Here is a 16,408-nt window from a genome sequence, read left to right as displayed (position 1 = left end):
GTAGACAATTCTATGGAGGACATTTTTTTTAAAAAAGTTTTTTTTTTTAAAGATTTATGTATATGAGTACACTGTAGCTGTACAGATGGTTGTGAGCCATCATGTGGTTGCTGGGAATTGAACTCAAGACCTCTGCTTGTTCCACCCCGCTTGCTCCAGGCCAAAGATTTATTTACTGTTCTATGTAAGTATACTGTAGCTGTCTTCAGACATACCAGAAGAGGGCATCAGATCTCATTACGGATGGTTGTGAGCCACCATGTGGTTGCCAGGAATTGAACTCAGGCCCTTTGGAAGAGCAGTCAGTGCTCTTAACTGCTGAACAGTCTCTCCAGCCCTGACATTTCTTATTCATATCAACACAGATGTTTTTTCTGTGATCTAAGCTAGACTGAATTTCTGGGGTATGAGTATTTATGTACAGATGTCAAATTTTATATAGGATGACAATAATATGACTGCTAAGAAAGACTGAATTGGAGACAGAGGCAGAGACAAAAGGATAAGTCATCCATTCTAAGAAATGACTATTACATTTTAATTTGAAAAATGAACACCTATTAAGGAAGTTTTTCATGACTTTTGGGCTTTGGGATGTTAGGTAGTCCTGATGTTTTCGCCTCTATCTCCCAATTGCTGAGATTATATACCTGCACCACCATGCCTAGTCTGTGTGTGTGTGTGTGTGTGTGTGTGTATTTTCTGTTGCTCTCCACCTTTTTTTTTTTTTTTTTTTGAGACAGGGTCTCTCATTAACCCTGGAGCTTGCCATTTCAGTTAGACTGGCCGGCTGGCAAGGCCCTAGGGATCGGTCTTAGGTTTTACTGCTGTGAACAGACACCATATAGGACAACATTTAATTGGGGCTGGCTTCTAGGTTCAGAGATTCAGTCCTTTATCATCAAGGTGGGAACATGGCAGCATCCAGGCAGCTGAGAGTTCTACATCTTCATCTGAAGGCTACTAGCAGGATACTGGCTTCCAGGCAGCTAGGATGAGGGTCTTAAAGCCCACACCCACAGTGACACACCTCCTCCAAGGCCACACCTACTTCAACAGGGTCACACCTTCCACTCCCTGGGCTGAATATATACAAACCATAACAGGATCCTTGACTCTAGCCTGCAGCTCAGGGTTATAGGCTTGTACTTCCATACCTGAGCGTTTTGTTTTGTTTTGTTTTGTTTTTTTACAGTGCGCTGTATATCCAAATGGAGGTCCTTGCATACTTAGCCATTTACCCACTGATTGACTTCCTAGCCCCTTAATTTTCAATTTTATTAAATCAAAATTTTTCAGATTCCTTGTTATAATTCTATTGCTTAACCATATCCAGTTTTCAATGAGTAATTGGAAGGCTTATGAAGACCAAGTAAGAAGGGAGTATTTACACCAGCAAAATGGACACTCTGAGCCTCTACCGAACATCCATCTATCTATCCTTACGTCTGTACTGTGTGCAAGGTTCCCTCGCCTTTCCAGCTCTCACGTTCCTAAACTCAGCAACCAAAAGCTGAGTGAGTGGAATGACATCACTGCTCAGGCTTAATCGTTTTATAATGCAGCATCTATTTACATCTGTTTCCTACACTGCTCTCTGAACCACGCACAATAAAGTGATGTCAGAATGGTTGGTCTCAAGGTCAAAGCCAAAAGCTGTTTGAAGAAATGAGTCAACTGTTTAGAAATAATTTTTATTATAACCTATGCAAATGAATTAAGGGTTTCAAGTTTTTGTGCCTAGGTCTTTAGGGTGCTTTAAACAAAGATGACTGGTGGATTAGTTTATTTAATTTTGAGACAGGATCTCACTATTTGGCCTGCCTGGTCTGAACCTATATAGACAGGCTAGCCTTGAACTCCCAAAGACTGGCTTTCTTCTACTTCCCAAATGCTGGGATTAAAGGCCTGGGCCACCATTCCCTGCATGGCTGGGAACAGGATTCCTGGCATTTGAGGAATCAGCCATCATACCAGGCTTTTTGAGAACTTGCTTTTGAGAGGTGAACATTTCATTGTACGTGTGTCTGTGTGTGCCACATGCATGCCGAGTGCCCCCGCCGCCTGGAACTAGATTACAGATGATTGCGAGCCACCATGTAGGCTCTGGCAATCTAACCCTGGTCTTCTGGAACAGAATCTGGTACTCTAAACACTGAGTATCTCTCCGGTGCTAGAGTTAACAAAAGTATTGGGGGAGGGAACGGGGGATGAGGGGCACACATGTGCCACAATACACAGATGGTGCTCAGAGGCGAGCTTTCAGAGCCAGTTCTCTCCTTCCGCAAGAGGGTTTCAGATAGCAAAACTTAAGCTGTCGGTTTTGCTCGGCCAGTCCTCCTTCCACTCTTCATTGCTTATGTTCTTCACTAAAGTAATAAGTTTCATAAAGGCAAAGAGTTTTGTTGTCACTGCTGAATACTCCGGACTTATGGAGTATTAGATAAAATAATCCATGAATATATTGAATGATATCTGATGGTTTTTGTTTATCATGATAATCAAATTCAGGGCCCTGCACATGCAACGCAAGTGCCCCTCAAAATCCATTGAGTATATCTATCAGCTAAGTAACAGGTAGGCTTCTACTGGATGCCAGCTTTAACCAAACCAGAAAAGGCATTTGAGAGTCAGTCAGAGAAAGGTAGTCAGTACCTGAATCTTATACCATAGTGAAGAATTTGTGTTGCTCTTTTAAAGAAACAATAGTAATTGGTTAATTAAGAATTGCTGCTGGACTGGGAGGATGGCTCAGTGGTTAAGAGCACTGTTTGTTCTTCCAGAGGACCCAGGTTCAATTCCCAACACCCACGTGGCAGTTCACAGCTGCCATCTGTACCTCCAGTTCCAGGGAATCCAACACCCTCATAGAGGCAAAATTCCAATGCACATGAAGTAAAAAAATAAATAAGTCATTAAAGAAGAAATTTTGCCAGGCAGTAGTGGCACATGCCTTTAATCCCAGCACTTGAGAGGCAGAGGCAGGCTGATCTCTGAGTTCCAGGCTAGCCTAGTCTAAAGAGTTCCAGAACAGTCAATGCTACAAAGAGAAAACCTGTATCAAACAAAAAACAAAACAAAACAAAACAAAAGAGGTAATTAGTTATCCAAAATTGAGTGGTCATCCCCTAGAAACATATATGCAGGCACAACTTTGAACAGACTTAGCAGGTTGTATTTCAGTGTTTATATGTGTATGCAACAAATTTTCTTTCCAAGGACTGCTCCTTTTATTTGCATATATAGGTCATGTAAAATTCCTCATTGAGTGAGTGGCTGCACCTCTCTCCCTCTTCCTAGCCTCCTTTCACTCCACTTAGGCCTTCTTACCATGCTCCAAGAACCCACCAGTGACTGTCATCTGGTCAGAGCAGTTTCCTTCCTGTTTGCGTCTTAATTAACCTACCAGCAGGATTTGAGTTGATTTCTCTTTCCTTGGAAGACTGCTCTTGGCTTTCTGCTGAGATGGCTTCCTGCTATTAGTAAGTCAGTTTAGCAGAACTTTTAAACAAAGGCAGATTTCGTTGTGCCGTTTCTGTGTCAGTTTCCCAGTAATACTGTTTCTCATCATATTCAGAATTAAAGTATACTCACATCCATAGCCTATAAATAAGTTTTCTGGCTCCTGCCTATCTCTCCAGTTTCAGCTTGAATGGTGCTGGCTTTGTGATGTTTCTTGAACCTGCCAAACCCCTGAGCCATTCCACTTGTCATTCCTTATGTCTAGAGAGTTAGCTCTTCGTCCAGATCTCTTAGTGGTTCACTTTGCCCTGTTACTTGGTGCACTGCTGAGGTGCGGGCTGTGAGGGGCAGGGACAGATCTCAGACACTCTGCTGCCTCCCTGCTGCTGCTCTGCTTTGTTTCCTCCAGATCCCTGTCCCCGCTTAAAAGACATGTCTGGGAACCACGTACACTTTCTGCCCTTTGTCTGCCTGGGTACTTTTCTCAGTGTCCCAAATAACCCAGCAACAGTTGCTACTCTGTGAACATATTTTAAATGAATTCTGTTAAGAGGGTAAATCCGATGAAAATGGGACTGTTTCCATTAGATTTGGTAATTGCCAGTTTTTGGTGTCCTTGCTGAGTGATTTCAGAGGACTGCTAAGTCAGTGTGAATGGATCAGGAGATCTTGTGATGTCTTTGACCCATCTACCTCACTCAATTCTATCCCCCAACCTTCCCAAAGACTCCCCAAGATCCACCTGATGTTTGGCTGTGGGTCTCTGCTTCCGTTTGCATCCACTGCTGAATGGATCCTCTTAGAGACAGCTATGCTAGGCTCCTGTCTGCAAGCATAGCAGAGTATCATTAATACTGTCAGGAGTTGGCTCTCTTACATGGGAAGTAAAGGTGGTACTGGGGGCTGGGAGCATGATAGGAATGTAAAGTGAATAAGTAAATAAACTTTAAAATGGATCAGGAGAACCTGGAGAAAGGGAAATTGAGAAAAGTCAAGCAACAGTTGTAAGAGTTTGCTGAGACAGGATAAGTGGAGTCAAAAAGATAAAAGGTTTGAGTTCAATGACATCTTTGAACATTGTCCAGAGACAACATGGCAGGGCTGGCCTTCACATAAAGGGGCATATCCGTCACAATACAGGTCGTTTATGCAGTTTCTAATGTAGAGTAGACGTGGTGTCCTGACCTGACCTGACCTGGTCTGATCTGCTACATGAGAATTGTAGCTAGGTACTGAGCTAGAACTGTGGAAAGGATGGAAGGTTTGACTATCTGTCCACTCAAGCCAGACTTGTCATGCTTGGGGTCCTAGCAAAAGGCAGCTGAGGGAAGAGGTGGGAGAAGGGGATGGGGACACCTAGTATCTATGATGCATGGTACATAAGGTTCTAGCAGTGTCTCTTGTGTAATCCTATTCCCTGTGCCAGGAAATACCTTGGGTTTGTGAAAGAGCAATCTTTTTCCTTCCCTCTTCTGATTTTCTCTAGGCAGAACTCATTGAGACTGGGAAGGAGTATAATATTGATCCTAAATTGCTGGCCTGCCAGGATTTGTACCTCCAATTTTTGGTTGTTTGCTGTTTTGTTTGTCTGTTAAGCTCAAATGGTATAGTAATAATAAAAGAGTCTCTGACTTAAAAGACAAATATTGTCTGGACACAGGAAGTTACACGTGTGATGTATCAGAGATGGGCAGCATCTTCCTGCCCATGGCTCTAAGGTGGCCCAAGGGTTCTTTCCTCGCATACTCTAGCACATGCACTTGCTCCTCGTTCTTCTGTGTGCATTTCTGCACCTCCCACTTCTGTCTCACATTCTGTGCCCTTGGTGTGTGTGTGTGTGTGTGTGTGTTTCCCATCCCACCATCTGCAGAAATGTTTAGTTGGTAGCACCCCCTAGCCTGCATCAGCATCAGTGTGTCTTCCTGAGCTCCCAGCTTGAACCCTTCATTGCACAAAAGTCATGCCTTATGCTTTTCTCTTGGTTTCAGATGAGACACCAATTATTGCAGTGATGGTGGCCCTGTCCTCTCTGCTAGTGATCGTGTTTATTATCATAGTTCTGTACATGTTAAGGTAAGTATAATAATGTTACTGCATTTGCTTAGACTACTCTGATACCCCGGTGTCTCAGTAAGCCTACATAGTCCAGAAGACAGGAGCCTAAAGACATAGGGACATTGAGTAGAGGGACAGTGACTTACAGTGCTTAGATTAAACTCTGCTTAGAAATGGTTTCTAGAAATACAGTCTTGCTTAAGACCTTCTCTCTCTCCTCAGCTTTATTTGTCCAAACCAAGTTTCCCAGTTCTAGTTCAGCCTAAAGCTTAGAGACGAGTAGTGGTTTGGAGATGGGCCACTCCCATAATATCTTATGACAGACCGGCGGTTCAAGATCTTCAGGTTTGTCCTTTTGAAACAATACCCTAAAAGGCTCCTGGTAACATTATATGCAGCACAAAAGCTTACTTTGTATCTACTTGTGTTGCCAAACCTCTCTAGGGCCCCTGTCCTTTGTCTGCTTGGCTGGTCTTAGAGGTTAAAGTATTTGACCTTTCAGAAGCTCCTAGATGATGAACAAAGTAAGGAGGGACACCTAAGAGAAGGAAGATGGTGGTTCATTTGTTCTCCTCCTGCTGCAACTCCTGCCTTGACTACCTTCTTTGGGCCCAGCCTGCTCTGTGCTCCTTTTGTTCTTCAGTGTGCCCCCTAGAATTTGACATCTGTGTGTCTCCATTAAACCTGTGACTTCCAAGTGCACTGAGAAAACACCAAAATGTTTGTTTTATGAAGTCTGTAACTGTCCCACCCTGTCCACCCACCCCCACTGTGTACACTTGCCCACATTCCTCCTGTTACCATGTGCATACAAGTGTGTTATGGAGCTGAAGCTACACAGAGGAACCATGCAGGCTGGAATATACTGTTATGTACAGTGGACTTCAGGGTGCCAGGTATAAGGAAGACCATCCCAAGATACCCAGTCACCACAGAATGGAATGGCCTCAGAAGTCCCTGACCTATGTCCCTTTTTTTAAAAGTTTGATTGATGGAAGTTTAGAAAGACAGAGTCCTTAGCAGGAATACAAGGGCAGTGCTTTACCTCTGTGTCTAGTTTTTCATTACAAATATGTTCTCATTAGGTTTAAGAAATACAAGCAAGCTGGGAGTCATTCCAACTCTTTCCGCCTGTCAAATGGCCGCACGGAGGATGTGGGTAAGACACGGGGAACATCTAGAGAAGAAAATCAGGACGTAAACATCCCCCATCCTCTTACGTATATCTTTCCATTATTTATCTCATTTGTGTGCGCATGTGTGTGCCGTGGCACGATTGTGGAGGTCAGAGCTTGCTAACATGTAAGAGCTGGTTCTCTGCTTCCATCTTGTGGGTTCTGGGAATCCAGTTGAGGCTGCCACACTTGGTATCAAACACCTTTTACTGACAGCCATATCTCTGCTTCTTTTCCCCATCTTTTCAAAAGTATGAGACCACGAGTTGTCACAGAAGGGCCTGCACCCATCTCCAGGGCACCTAACTGACCTTCCCTTTTGTATACCACAGAGCCCCAAAGTGTACCACTTCTGGCCAGGTCCCCAAGCACCAACAGGAAGTACCCACCACTGCCTGTGGACAAGCTGGAAGAGGAGATTAACCGGAGAATGGCTGATGACAATAAGCTCTTCAGAGAAGAATTCAACGTGAGTTCTTTGTTGTTAGCAGAGGAAGGGAGACCTAAGGTCCAGCCTTCTAAGTCATGGGATATAACATAGGTTTCTAATGATAATGGGTGAGGAATGTTTCACCACGTTCATCTTGCTCCTTTCCTGTGTAATCGTAGAAAGAAAGCTTTCAAAAAAAGGAAAGTGCTTCACCCTCCTCACCTTCCCGTCCACTCATCACTGACCAGTTCATTCATTGTCCTGCCTAGTGACTCATCTGTTCAATACTTACAAGCATTTATAGGAACCAAGTCATATTCTCAGTGCCAAGGATGTTACAGAGCAAAAACAAATCCCACTCCCAACCTCAAATAACTCTCTACCCACTTGGGAAACTCTACTTACAAGAACAAAACTACCTAGAAATGGCTGGGCGTGGTGGCGCACACCTTTAATCCCAGCACTCAGGAGGCAGAGGCAGGAGGATTTCTGAGTTCGAGGCTAGCCTGATCTACAAAGTGAGTTCCAGGACAGCCAGGGGTACACAGAGAAACCCTGTCTCGAAAAACCAAAAAACAAAAAAAAAACAAAAATAACCTACCTAGAAAGCCAAACAGCAATTGAAGATGTTGTCTATAGCAGGGATCTGGAGTGTGTATAGTAAGTATGTCTATAGCAGGGATCTGGAGTGTGTATAGTAAGTATGTATATAGCAGGGATCTGGAGTGTGTATAGTAAGTATGTCTATAGCAGGGATCTGGAGTGTGTATAGTAAGTATGTCTATAGCAGGGATCTGGAGTGTGTATAGTAAGTATGTCTATAGCAGGGATCTGGAGTGTGTATAGTAAGTATGTCTATAGCAGGGATCTGGAGTGTGTATAGTAAGTATGTCTATAGCAGGGATCTGGAGTGTGTATAGTAAGTATGTCTATAGCAGGGATCTGGAGTGTGTATAGTAAGTATGTCTATAGCAGGGATCTGGAGTGTGTATAGTAAGTATGTATATAGCAGGGATCTGGAGTGTGTATAGTAAGTATGTCTATAGCAGGGATCTGGAGTGTGTATAGTAAGTATGTCTATAGCAGGGATCTGGAGTGTGTATAGTAAGTATGTATATAGCAGGGATCTGGAGTGTGTATAGTAAGTATGTCTATAGCAGGGATCTGGAGTGTATATAGTAAGTATTAGGAGTAGTTTGATGTAAAAAGCAGAGGCTTCGGGAGAAGGCTGAATATTAAGATTTGTGTTTTTCATGCCTCTCAAGGAAGCAGGATGAGTATAACCAGCAGCTGCTAATCCTGGGTCAAAAGCTTCCTTGCTGTGATGTAGCTCACTGAAAGCTTACTTAACCTAGAGTGTCACAGGTTCCTGGGTTCATTCCCAGTACTAAAGAAAAGGATGGGAGAGACTTTAGCCAAGTCTAGTTTACATCTATGTCAATCCAACTAGAGAGGCTGAGGTAAGAGGATCACAAGTACAAGGCCAGCCTGAGCAACTTAATAAGCTACTGTCTCAATGGAATATGTTATTAGTATTTGAGCACAATTTCCTTGAAGAAGCGGGAGAGTAGAGAGGGGAAGTAAGGCCCTAGAAATGGAAAAAGCAAGTGTCAGATGTAAGAGACAGGCATATTTAGATGGTTTTAAAGGGGCCACATAGCCAATGAACAGTGCTGCCTGGTGATTTCCTGCTAATTGAACTGTTCCTTCATGAGGAAAGGAGAAACGATCATTTAAGACTCGGGAAGCCCTGCAGCCTGCACTTTTGTAGGGAGCTCCAGAGAGGCATCTGAGCGGTTGCTTATACTGGATGGGCTTCAGGGTTCCAGCTGCCCTCGAGTCGTCCTGTTCCTCCTACCCAGTAAACTTAGCAGTGTGCTCTGCCCAACTTGGATGGAATCGTTTCTGTAGTCTGTCTTTGGTGCCCTGTCTGGCATGAGTAGACATTTATTCATATCTCCCAAAGGAAAGTCCTGTGGCAAGGAGTAGTAGGGGACAAATCTATTGCTCCATCGAGAACAGCCCATGGAAACCAGATGGGGATCAAGGAATATAGCTAGTCTGTAGCAGTTGTTAAGACCAATTCTAACTTTTATAATTATCTAATATGGTCATTACTAAAGAGATGAAATAGGAGACATGGCAGAAAGGGCAGTTCCAAGACTGTTGGTGTCCCATGCCTTTTGCATTGTGTCATGACATCTTTGTCTTGTAGGTAGGTTCTTATAATGACAAAATGGTTACCCCAGTTCTAGGAATAATAATGAGATCCAGTCAAGTCCACTGGAAAAGGGATGACTGTTCTAAGTTTCTGGAGATTTCTTTTGCTTTATGTTCTTTCTTAAAGTTATTCCAGGTAGAGGAGAAAGCTCCTGCATCTTAGTAAGGTCAGTGCCAATTATCTCTGATCTAGGCAGATAACCCTACAGGGGAATTTTAAAATCCAAAAGGAAAGGAGGCTGGGAATCTGGCCCAGTGAATAGAGTGTTTGCCATTCAGGCCTGAGGCCTGAGTTTAGATTCCAAGCACTGTTTGGCACACCTCCTTAATCCCAGAGCTAGGGAGGCAGGCTTCATGTTGCTCCCTGACTGGCCAGATTGGTGAGCTCCAGGGTCAGTAAGAGATGCTACTTCAGAAACAATAAATATGGTGGAAAATGGCTGAGGAGATCCTGTTGTCCACCTGTGGCTTCCGCATGTGCACACGCACATTCAGACATCACATGGGACAAAGAAGGGAAGTAGTTATTAGGTGGATGTTCCAGAGCTCTGTCGCCGAAGGGTTCGTGTTCAGTTACATCTTTAGAAAAATCACTGGTGCTGGGCAGTGGTGGCGCACGCCTTTAATCCCAGCACTTGGGAGGCAGAGGCAGGCGAATTTCTGAGTTCGAGGCCAGCCTGGTATACAGAGTGAGACAGCCAGAGCTACACAGAGAAACCCTGTCTTGAAAAAAAAGAAAAAGAAAAGAATGAATGAATGAAAAGTCACTGGCTTCAATGTGAGGAGTTGGTAGGAAGGAGGACAGCCTCGAAGGCCACAATCACTTACCAGGTAAGAGTTGACAGAAGAGTTTAGACCTTTGTCTTAAACTGTTGGAAACAGAGCACCATTTAGTACTCATTATTGATTGAGAACATGTAGCACATCCCACCAGACAGCAGCACAGATGGGACTGTGGTAGACATTGTACTGTTCTGTAATCTGTGACACCAGCTGCTTCTGGGTGATGGTGTATGGGACCCTATTGGCATATTTTTTTTTGTAAAATTAATTCTTTTATATATACTCCCAGAGATACCATAGTAAAGCATTCTGGTAAATCCTTGGAGAGAAGGCCTAGACGCATGACAAGGGGTAGGGGAAGGAGGGAGACAGACGTAGACAGAAGTCATCCACCATGTCCATGAGCTCATCAGGACAGCATTGCGGGAGCAAGGGAAATAACGGAGCTGTGAGCGCTATCTACTGAGTGCTCACCTGGATGCAGCATAAGTAGTTCTTTATTCCTGTCGAGAGCTTGGTCGGTCTCTCATGAGATGTGTGACAACATACTTAAAGTTTTCTTCACTGAGAGGATTTCTCCTGATAGTCATTAAAGCTGTCAGTGAAGCACAAACTCTACCACAGTCTACTTCTGTCCAGCGTGGGCCAGCATAACACACAGAGTCATATATACCAGATTGGAGTTTTCCCTCTTAGTCAACTGTTGACATCAACAAGAAGCATAGATGTCTTCTGCGAGAAGGAGCTGTAGCGTGTGGCAGGTCATTTGTACACATTGCTTCTAGCTATGGTCTCTTTCTACCGGGCATATCCAAATTTGTAATTCACAGATCACAAAACTAACTTATGACATGAAGCTTCTTTGTATCAAGTAAATCGTTCCAGGGCTCAGTTCTAAACTAGGAGAGTGATCCTGCAGATAAGACCATGTGCTTTCCTCCTTTATGAGCTTAGAGTCCCCCAGGACCTGCTAGGCTGTTTGCCTCGGCATAGCTCAGGTCCCAGCATGTGTCAGGTCCTTTCTCCAGGATTCAAAGTAGCCAGGGGAGAATGATGGGGTAAGGAGCTCAGCCTTTGTGTTAGAGGGAGGAGCCTTTGTGTTAGAGGGAGGAGCCTTTGTGTTAGAGGGAGGAGCCTTTGTGTTAGAGGGAGGAGCCTGGCAGGCCTGCAACTGTGACCTCAGAAAACCCGGCTCAGGTCACAAGACAACCCTGGGGTTTGCTTTGTTCTATTCTGCTTTTATGTCCAGCATACATATCTAAGATACATAAACTCCTGCTCTTGAAGTTCTATTAGCTTGGCATCATTAGCATGATGGTCAGGTTAATGTCCTATGAAACTACGAGACCAAATACTGGTAAACTTGGCCACAGCTAGATAGATGAGGGTTCTTTATCACTGAGGCAGTTCTTTTCATGAAAATGGAAACAGCCTGGTATAGCTGTCTCCTGAGAGGCTCTGCCAGCACCTGACTAATACAGGTGCAGATCCTCACAGCCAACCATTGGATTGACCCTGGAGACCCCAATAGAAGAGTTAAGTGAAGGAATGAAGGATCTGAAGGGGATTGCAACCCCATAGGAAGAACAACAATATCAACTAACCAGACCACCCAGAGCTCCCAGGGAATAGACCACCAACCAAAGAGTACACATGGAGGGATCCATGACTCCAACTACATAGGTAGCAGAGGATTGCCTTATGTGGCATTTATGGAAGGAGAGGCACTTGGTCCTGTGGAGGCTCGATGCCCCAGCAGAGGGGGATGGTAAAGGGGTGAGGCAGGAGTGGGTAGCTGGGTGGAGGAGCACCTTCATAGAGGCAAAGGGAAGGGGGAAGGGATGGGGAGTTTTCAGAGGCAAAACCAGGAATGGGGACAACATTTGAAATGTAAATAAATAAAATAACCAAAAAAAAAAGAAAAGAAAAGAAAAGAAAAGAAAAGAAAAGAAAATGGGAAACAGTTCCAAATAACATGTGCAACTTTGAAAAAAAAAAAAGCATATACTTGTCCCATTAAACCTAGATTCAGATGGTGGTTCCACATCAGGAAGAAAAGCTGTTGGGAAAGCCAGTTATTAAGTCTGCAGCTCCAGATAACTGACTCGGTTTACCAAAAGCCAATATTGATTTGACTCACTTGCTTACTATATAGCCGAGGCTGTCCTGAAATTTACTATATAGCCCAGACATGCCAGGAACTGCAGATCTTCCTGCCTCGGCTTCCACCATACCTTGTTAAAGACCGTGCGTCCTCTGTGTTAGCCTGTTTGGTATTCTTTCTCTTTATCCCTTCCTTTTCCCTTCCCTCCAAGGTCGTGTTTCCCAGACTGCCCTCAAACTCTTGAGTTTCACAACATTCTATCTTAGTCGTTGAGACTATAGCATGTATCTGTAAAATCAAAGCTTTTTCTCCCAGCCCCAAGCTCCCTGAATAACGACCCTGAGACTCAAATTGTACTTACAAACTCCTAGGCCATAAGTTTTGGCTATTCCCCGACCATCTCATGAATTAATATCCCATTTATTCTAATCTAAGTTCTGCCACGTGGCAGGTTACCTCTGTTCCGGTTCCATGCCTGTCCTCCGTCCTGTTCACGGTGCCCCATCCTCCTGCGAGTCCTCTATCCCAGAATCCTTTCTTCCTATCGGATGTCCCACCTTCTGTTTTCTGTCTTGGCTACAGGCCAGTCAGCTTTAATTGGTGTTGCGTCCATACTGTACACAGAGCTTGTCTCTGAGTATCACTGTAGCTGGATGCCCTACAAGTTTCCACATTTTCTGTACCACTGCTTATGTTCTGCTTATGTGGAGATGGAGCCTTTGGTAGGTAGGTCAGTGCTCCTAGAGCTTACAGTTGCTTTTTCTATAACAGTCTTTATCCAGTAGGTAGGGAATTCATACACCTATGGGTATTCTGCTGTAATAGGTGCCCCCTAATATAACCCAGTTCAGGCCAGACCCCCTTCCTTTACCTGGCCTTTAAGTGCTCCATTGAAAGTAATATGTCATAGTGATATTTTGAAATTAGTTAGCTCAAGGCCAGACACTAGTAAATCCTAATTTTTTTTTGCTTTCCTTTGCCAGTGTGAGTTACCACAGTAAATGTGGTGCAAATTCTTAAGATAGGGTCATGGAATATGAATGTCGCTGTGCTTGGCCAGGGTTTGTCAGAATCGGGTGCCTGGCCTCACTGTAATTAAAGGGATGACCCAAGCTTAGCTGTCAGCTGAGAAGTGGCACTTTCCCTAACAGGCTAGTCTCGTAGTCCTGAAGTGACAGAGCTAGCTGCCTCCCATTCCCCATTTATTCAGAGGCTCCAGTGTCTTCCTCACCAGTGTGTGTCATACAGCAAGGACTATGCTAGGGACATACAGAAAGATCCCACTAGAGACTTGGACAAGACGTTGTTATCGTCTTGAACTGAAAATCAGGAAGTCAGGCTGGGAAGAAGGCTCAGTCAGTAAAACGTCTGAGGACCTAAGTTCCATACCCAGAACCAATATTAAAAGGCCTAGGAGATGGGTAGACCTCTGGGACTTTCTGACCAGTTCCTGGGGGCTGGAGAGATGGCTCAGCGGTTAAGGTCACTGACTGCTCTTCCAGAGGTCCTGAGTTCAAACCCCAGCAACCACATGGTGGCTCACAACCGATGCCCTCTTCTGGTGTGTCTGAAGACAGCTACAGTGCACTTATATTTAAAAACAAAAGAAAAAAAAAAGACAAGCTCCTGAAGAATGACAGGACATGAAACTCATCTGACACTGATGCAAGCATGTAGGATAAGTACAGCCTCAGGCAGAACAGACCCTGCCTTGGTGATAGGAAGGGCCAATGGGAACTGCTTTCTGCTGTGTCACTAGACTTCCTTAATAAGCTTTTTTTTTTTTTAAAGATTTATTTATTTATTATATGTAAGTACACTGTAGTTGACTTCAGACATACCAGAAGTGGGCATCAGATCTCATTACGGATGGTTGTGAGCCACCATGTGGTTGCTGGGATTTGAACTCAGGACCTTCAGAAGAGCAGTCAGTGCTCTTACCCACTGAGCCATCTCTCCAGCCCAAGCTTTTGTTTTTTTAATTTTAATTCCTGGTTTGGGTTTTTGAGACAGGGTTTCTCTGTGTAGCCCTGGCTGTCCTGGAACTCACTCTGTAGACCAGGCTGGCCTCGAACTCAGAAATCCGCCTGCTGCTGCTGCTGCTGCTGCTGCTGCTGCTGCTGCTGCTTCTCCTCCTCCCCCCACCCCCTTCCTCTTCTTCTCAGTAGGTGGTAGTGAGTTTAATCTGAGGAATAAAGCTGATTGGCTGTGATGATGCTCTGGTGGGTGCACTACTGCACTTGGGAGGAAGGAGTTGCCTTTGAATTCTGACCAGCAGGTGTCTGGTCAGGTCACTGTGAAAGGTGTGTCACCAGATACGGTGTTCTGGAAAGAAACAGTGGCATAGGACTTGGCATCGGTCTGACAGGCTGGAGAAAGGCTGTACAGCATTTCTGCAACTCCCTGCTGATTGGAAGCTCGAGGCTGTATCTTTCATCTTAGTTACAAACTGGAACTTTCTCACTCACCGGCATTTGTCTTAGGAAGAAGCGCTGAATTTGTTCACACATTACAAATCTGCTTCCCCAGTTTTCTAAAATGCTCAAGGTGTAAAGAAGAAAATTGAAAAAGAAAAAGAAAAGATTTAGTTCCCAAGAGAAAGACAGAGAAGAGAGGAAAGAGGTAAAACCAATGAGATTATCAGGTCCTGTGTGTGGCCTTCCTCTGGGGTCCCCTACTTTTAGTGGCAGGTTAATTTTTAGAATGCTAGTAGAGAAGACACGTGTGGCACGTAATGGAACTGGACAGACATTTGAGGCACCTCGATGAGCTAAGACCCCATGGAAATTAGCAAGAATTGTGACAAGGGCTTTGAGTATTCACCACGGCTGCACTCTGGAAGAGACATAGGAGAGGCACCAGCTGATCTGGTTTACATTGTTCAGTGTGTCTGGTTGTTGTGTTCTTTTACATAGAACTGCTGGTGGCTGTGAGGCGAGACTGCGAGAAGGAGACTCAGCAGTAGCAGGGACCTGAGATCTAGCAAATTCTGCTGATCCCTGGCAAGAAAGGACTGTAAAGTCAGAGATAAAATAAGTGACTTCTACAAATATTTCTTCAGAAAAGTGCAGTCTCAGGAGATAAATTATCAGATAGAAAAGCAGCATAAAAACTAATTTTTGTATGTAGGCCATAAAAAGTACTTTTAAAATATATCTCTTATTTTAGTATCCAAGCTCTAAAGTACTTAAGAATAGATTTAACAAAATATCTGCAAAATCTTTAGAGAAAATTATAAAAAATGTTTGCATACATTAAAGGGAAACAGCATAAACTAGTGAAGAAATAAAATGTCTGGTTAGAAGTTCAGCATGTGGGAAGATGCCCGCTGTCCTCAGACTGACACCCAGATTCAATGCAATTCCAATAAAAATCCCAACAGGGTTTTTTGTGGAACTTGACAAGCTGATTCTAAAATTTTTATGGAGGAGAAAAGAGTCAAGACTAGCCAAGACAATCCCGAAGAAGAAGAACAAGGTGAGGAGAACTGCCTTAGCAGACACGATGAGTCCTTATTACACCAGTTTGATGTTGTCAATGGGGCAGACAGACAGACTAGTGCAGCAAAATACCAAGGGCAGAAAGACCCCTGTGTAAATGGAAACAGATTTATCATAGAAATGCTGTTCCCTTTTGGGAAAGGAATGACCTTTACAATATATAGTACTAGAACACTGGGCAGGCCTATGAGAGTAAGTGAAGTGCGCCATCTGTCTCGTATAAAACGGAAGTACTGGTTCCATTTGACACACATACTGAAGTTTAAAGGTCAAGATTGTAAACCATGAAAATAATATAGAAAAACACACCTGTGACATCACCACAGGAAAGGATTTCTTGTCCCCACCCCCACCCCCAGCAGGGTTTCTCTTGTGTAGCCCTTTGTAGACCTGGCTGGCTTAGAACTGAGATCCCAAGGATTCGGACAAAGCCGTGTGCCACCACCGCCCAGCAGGAAAGGATTTCTTTTTTTTTTTTCAATTTTTATTTTATTATTAATTTATATTTTACACTCCATATTCCATTTCCCACCCCACCCACCCTCCGACAGCTCTACATCCCACACCTGACTCCACATAGATGTCCCCACCTGACCTCTAAACTCCCTGGGGCCTCCAGTCTCTTGAGGGTTAGGTGCATCATCTCTGAATGAACACAGACCTGGAAGTCCTCTACTGT

General features: G+C 44.1%; 1 protein-coding gene across 5 annotated transcripts in view; it reads left to right on the top strand.

Annotated features, from left to right (window-relative positions):
* The window catches only part of Ptpra (protein tyrosine phosphatase receptor type A), a 105,047-nt gene that overhangs the window by 62,681 nt on the left and 25,958 nt on the right, over positions 1–16,408 (top strand). For all 5 annotated transcript variants that reach the window (XM_021184778.3, XM_029471244.2, XM_029471247.2 and 2 more), the window contains 3 exons: positions 5,451–5,535; positions 6,603–6,676; positions 7,025–7,161. In XM_021184778.3, the coding sequence (XP_021040437.1) occupies positions 5,451–5,535; positions 6,603–6,676; positions 7,025–7,161 (296 nt within the window). The remainder of the gene's footprint in view (positions 1–5,450; positions 5,536–6,602; positions 6,677–7,024; positions 7,162–16,408) is intronic.

Source organism: Mus caroli, unplaced genomic scaffold (assembly GCF_978045245.1).
Source record: "Mus caroli unplaced genomic scaffold, Mus_caroli_1 scaffold_2, whole genome shotgun sequence".
NCBI classification, from domain to species: Eukaryota; Metazoa; Chordata; class Mammalia; order Rodentia; family Muridae; genus Mus; species Mus caroli.
Note: the sequence above shows the minus strand (reverse complement) of the source record. Positions and strands in the feature narration are given on the sequence as shown.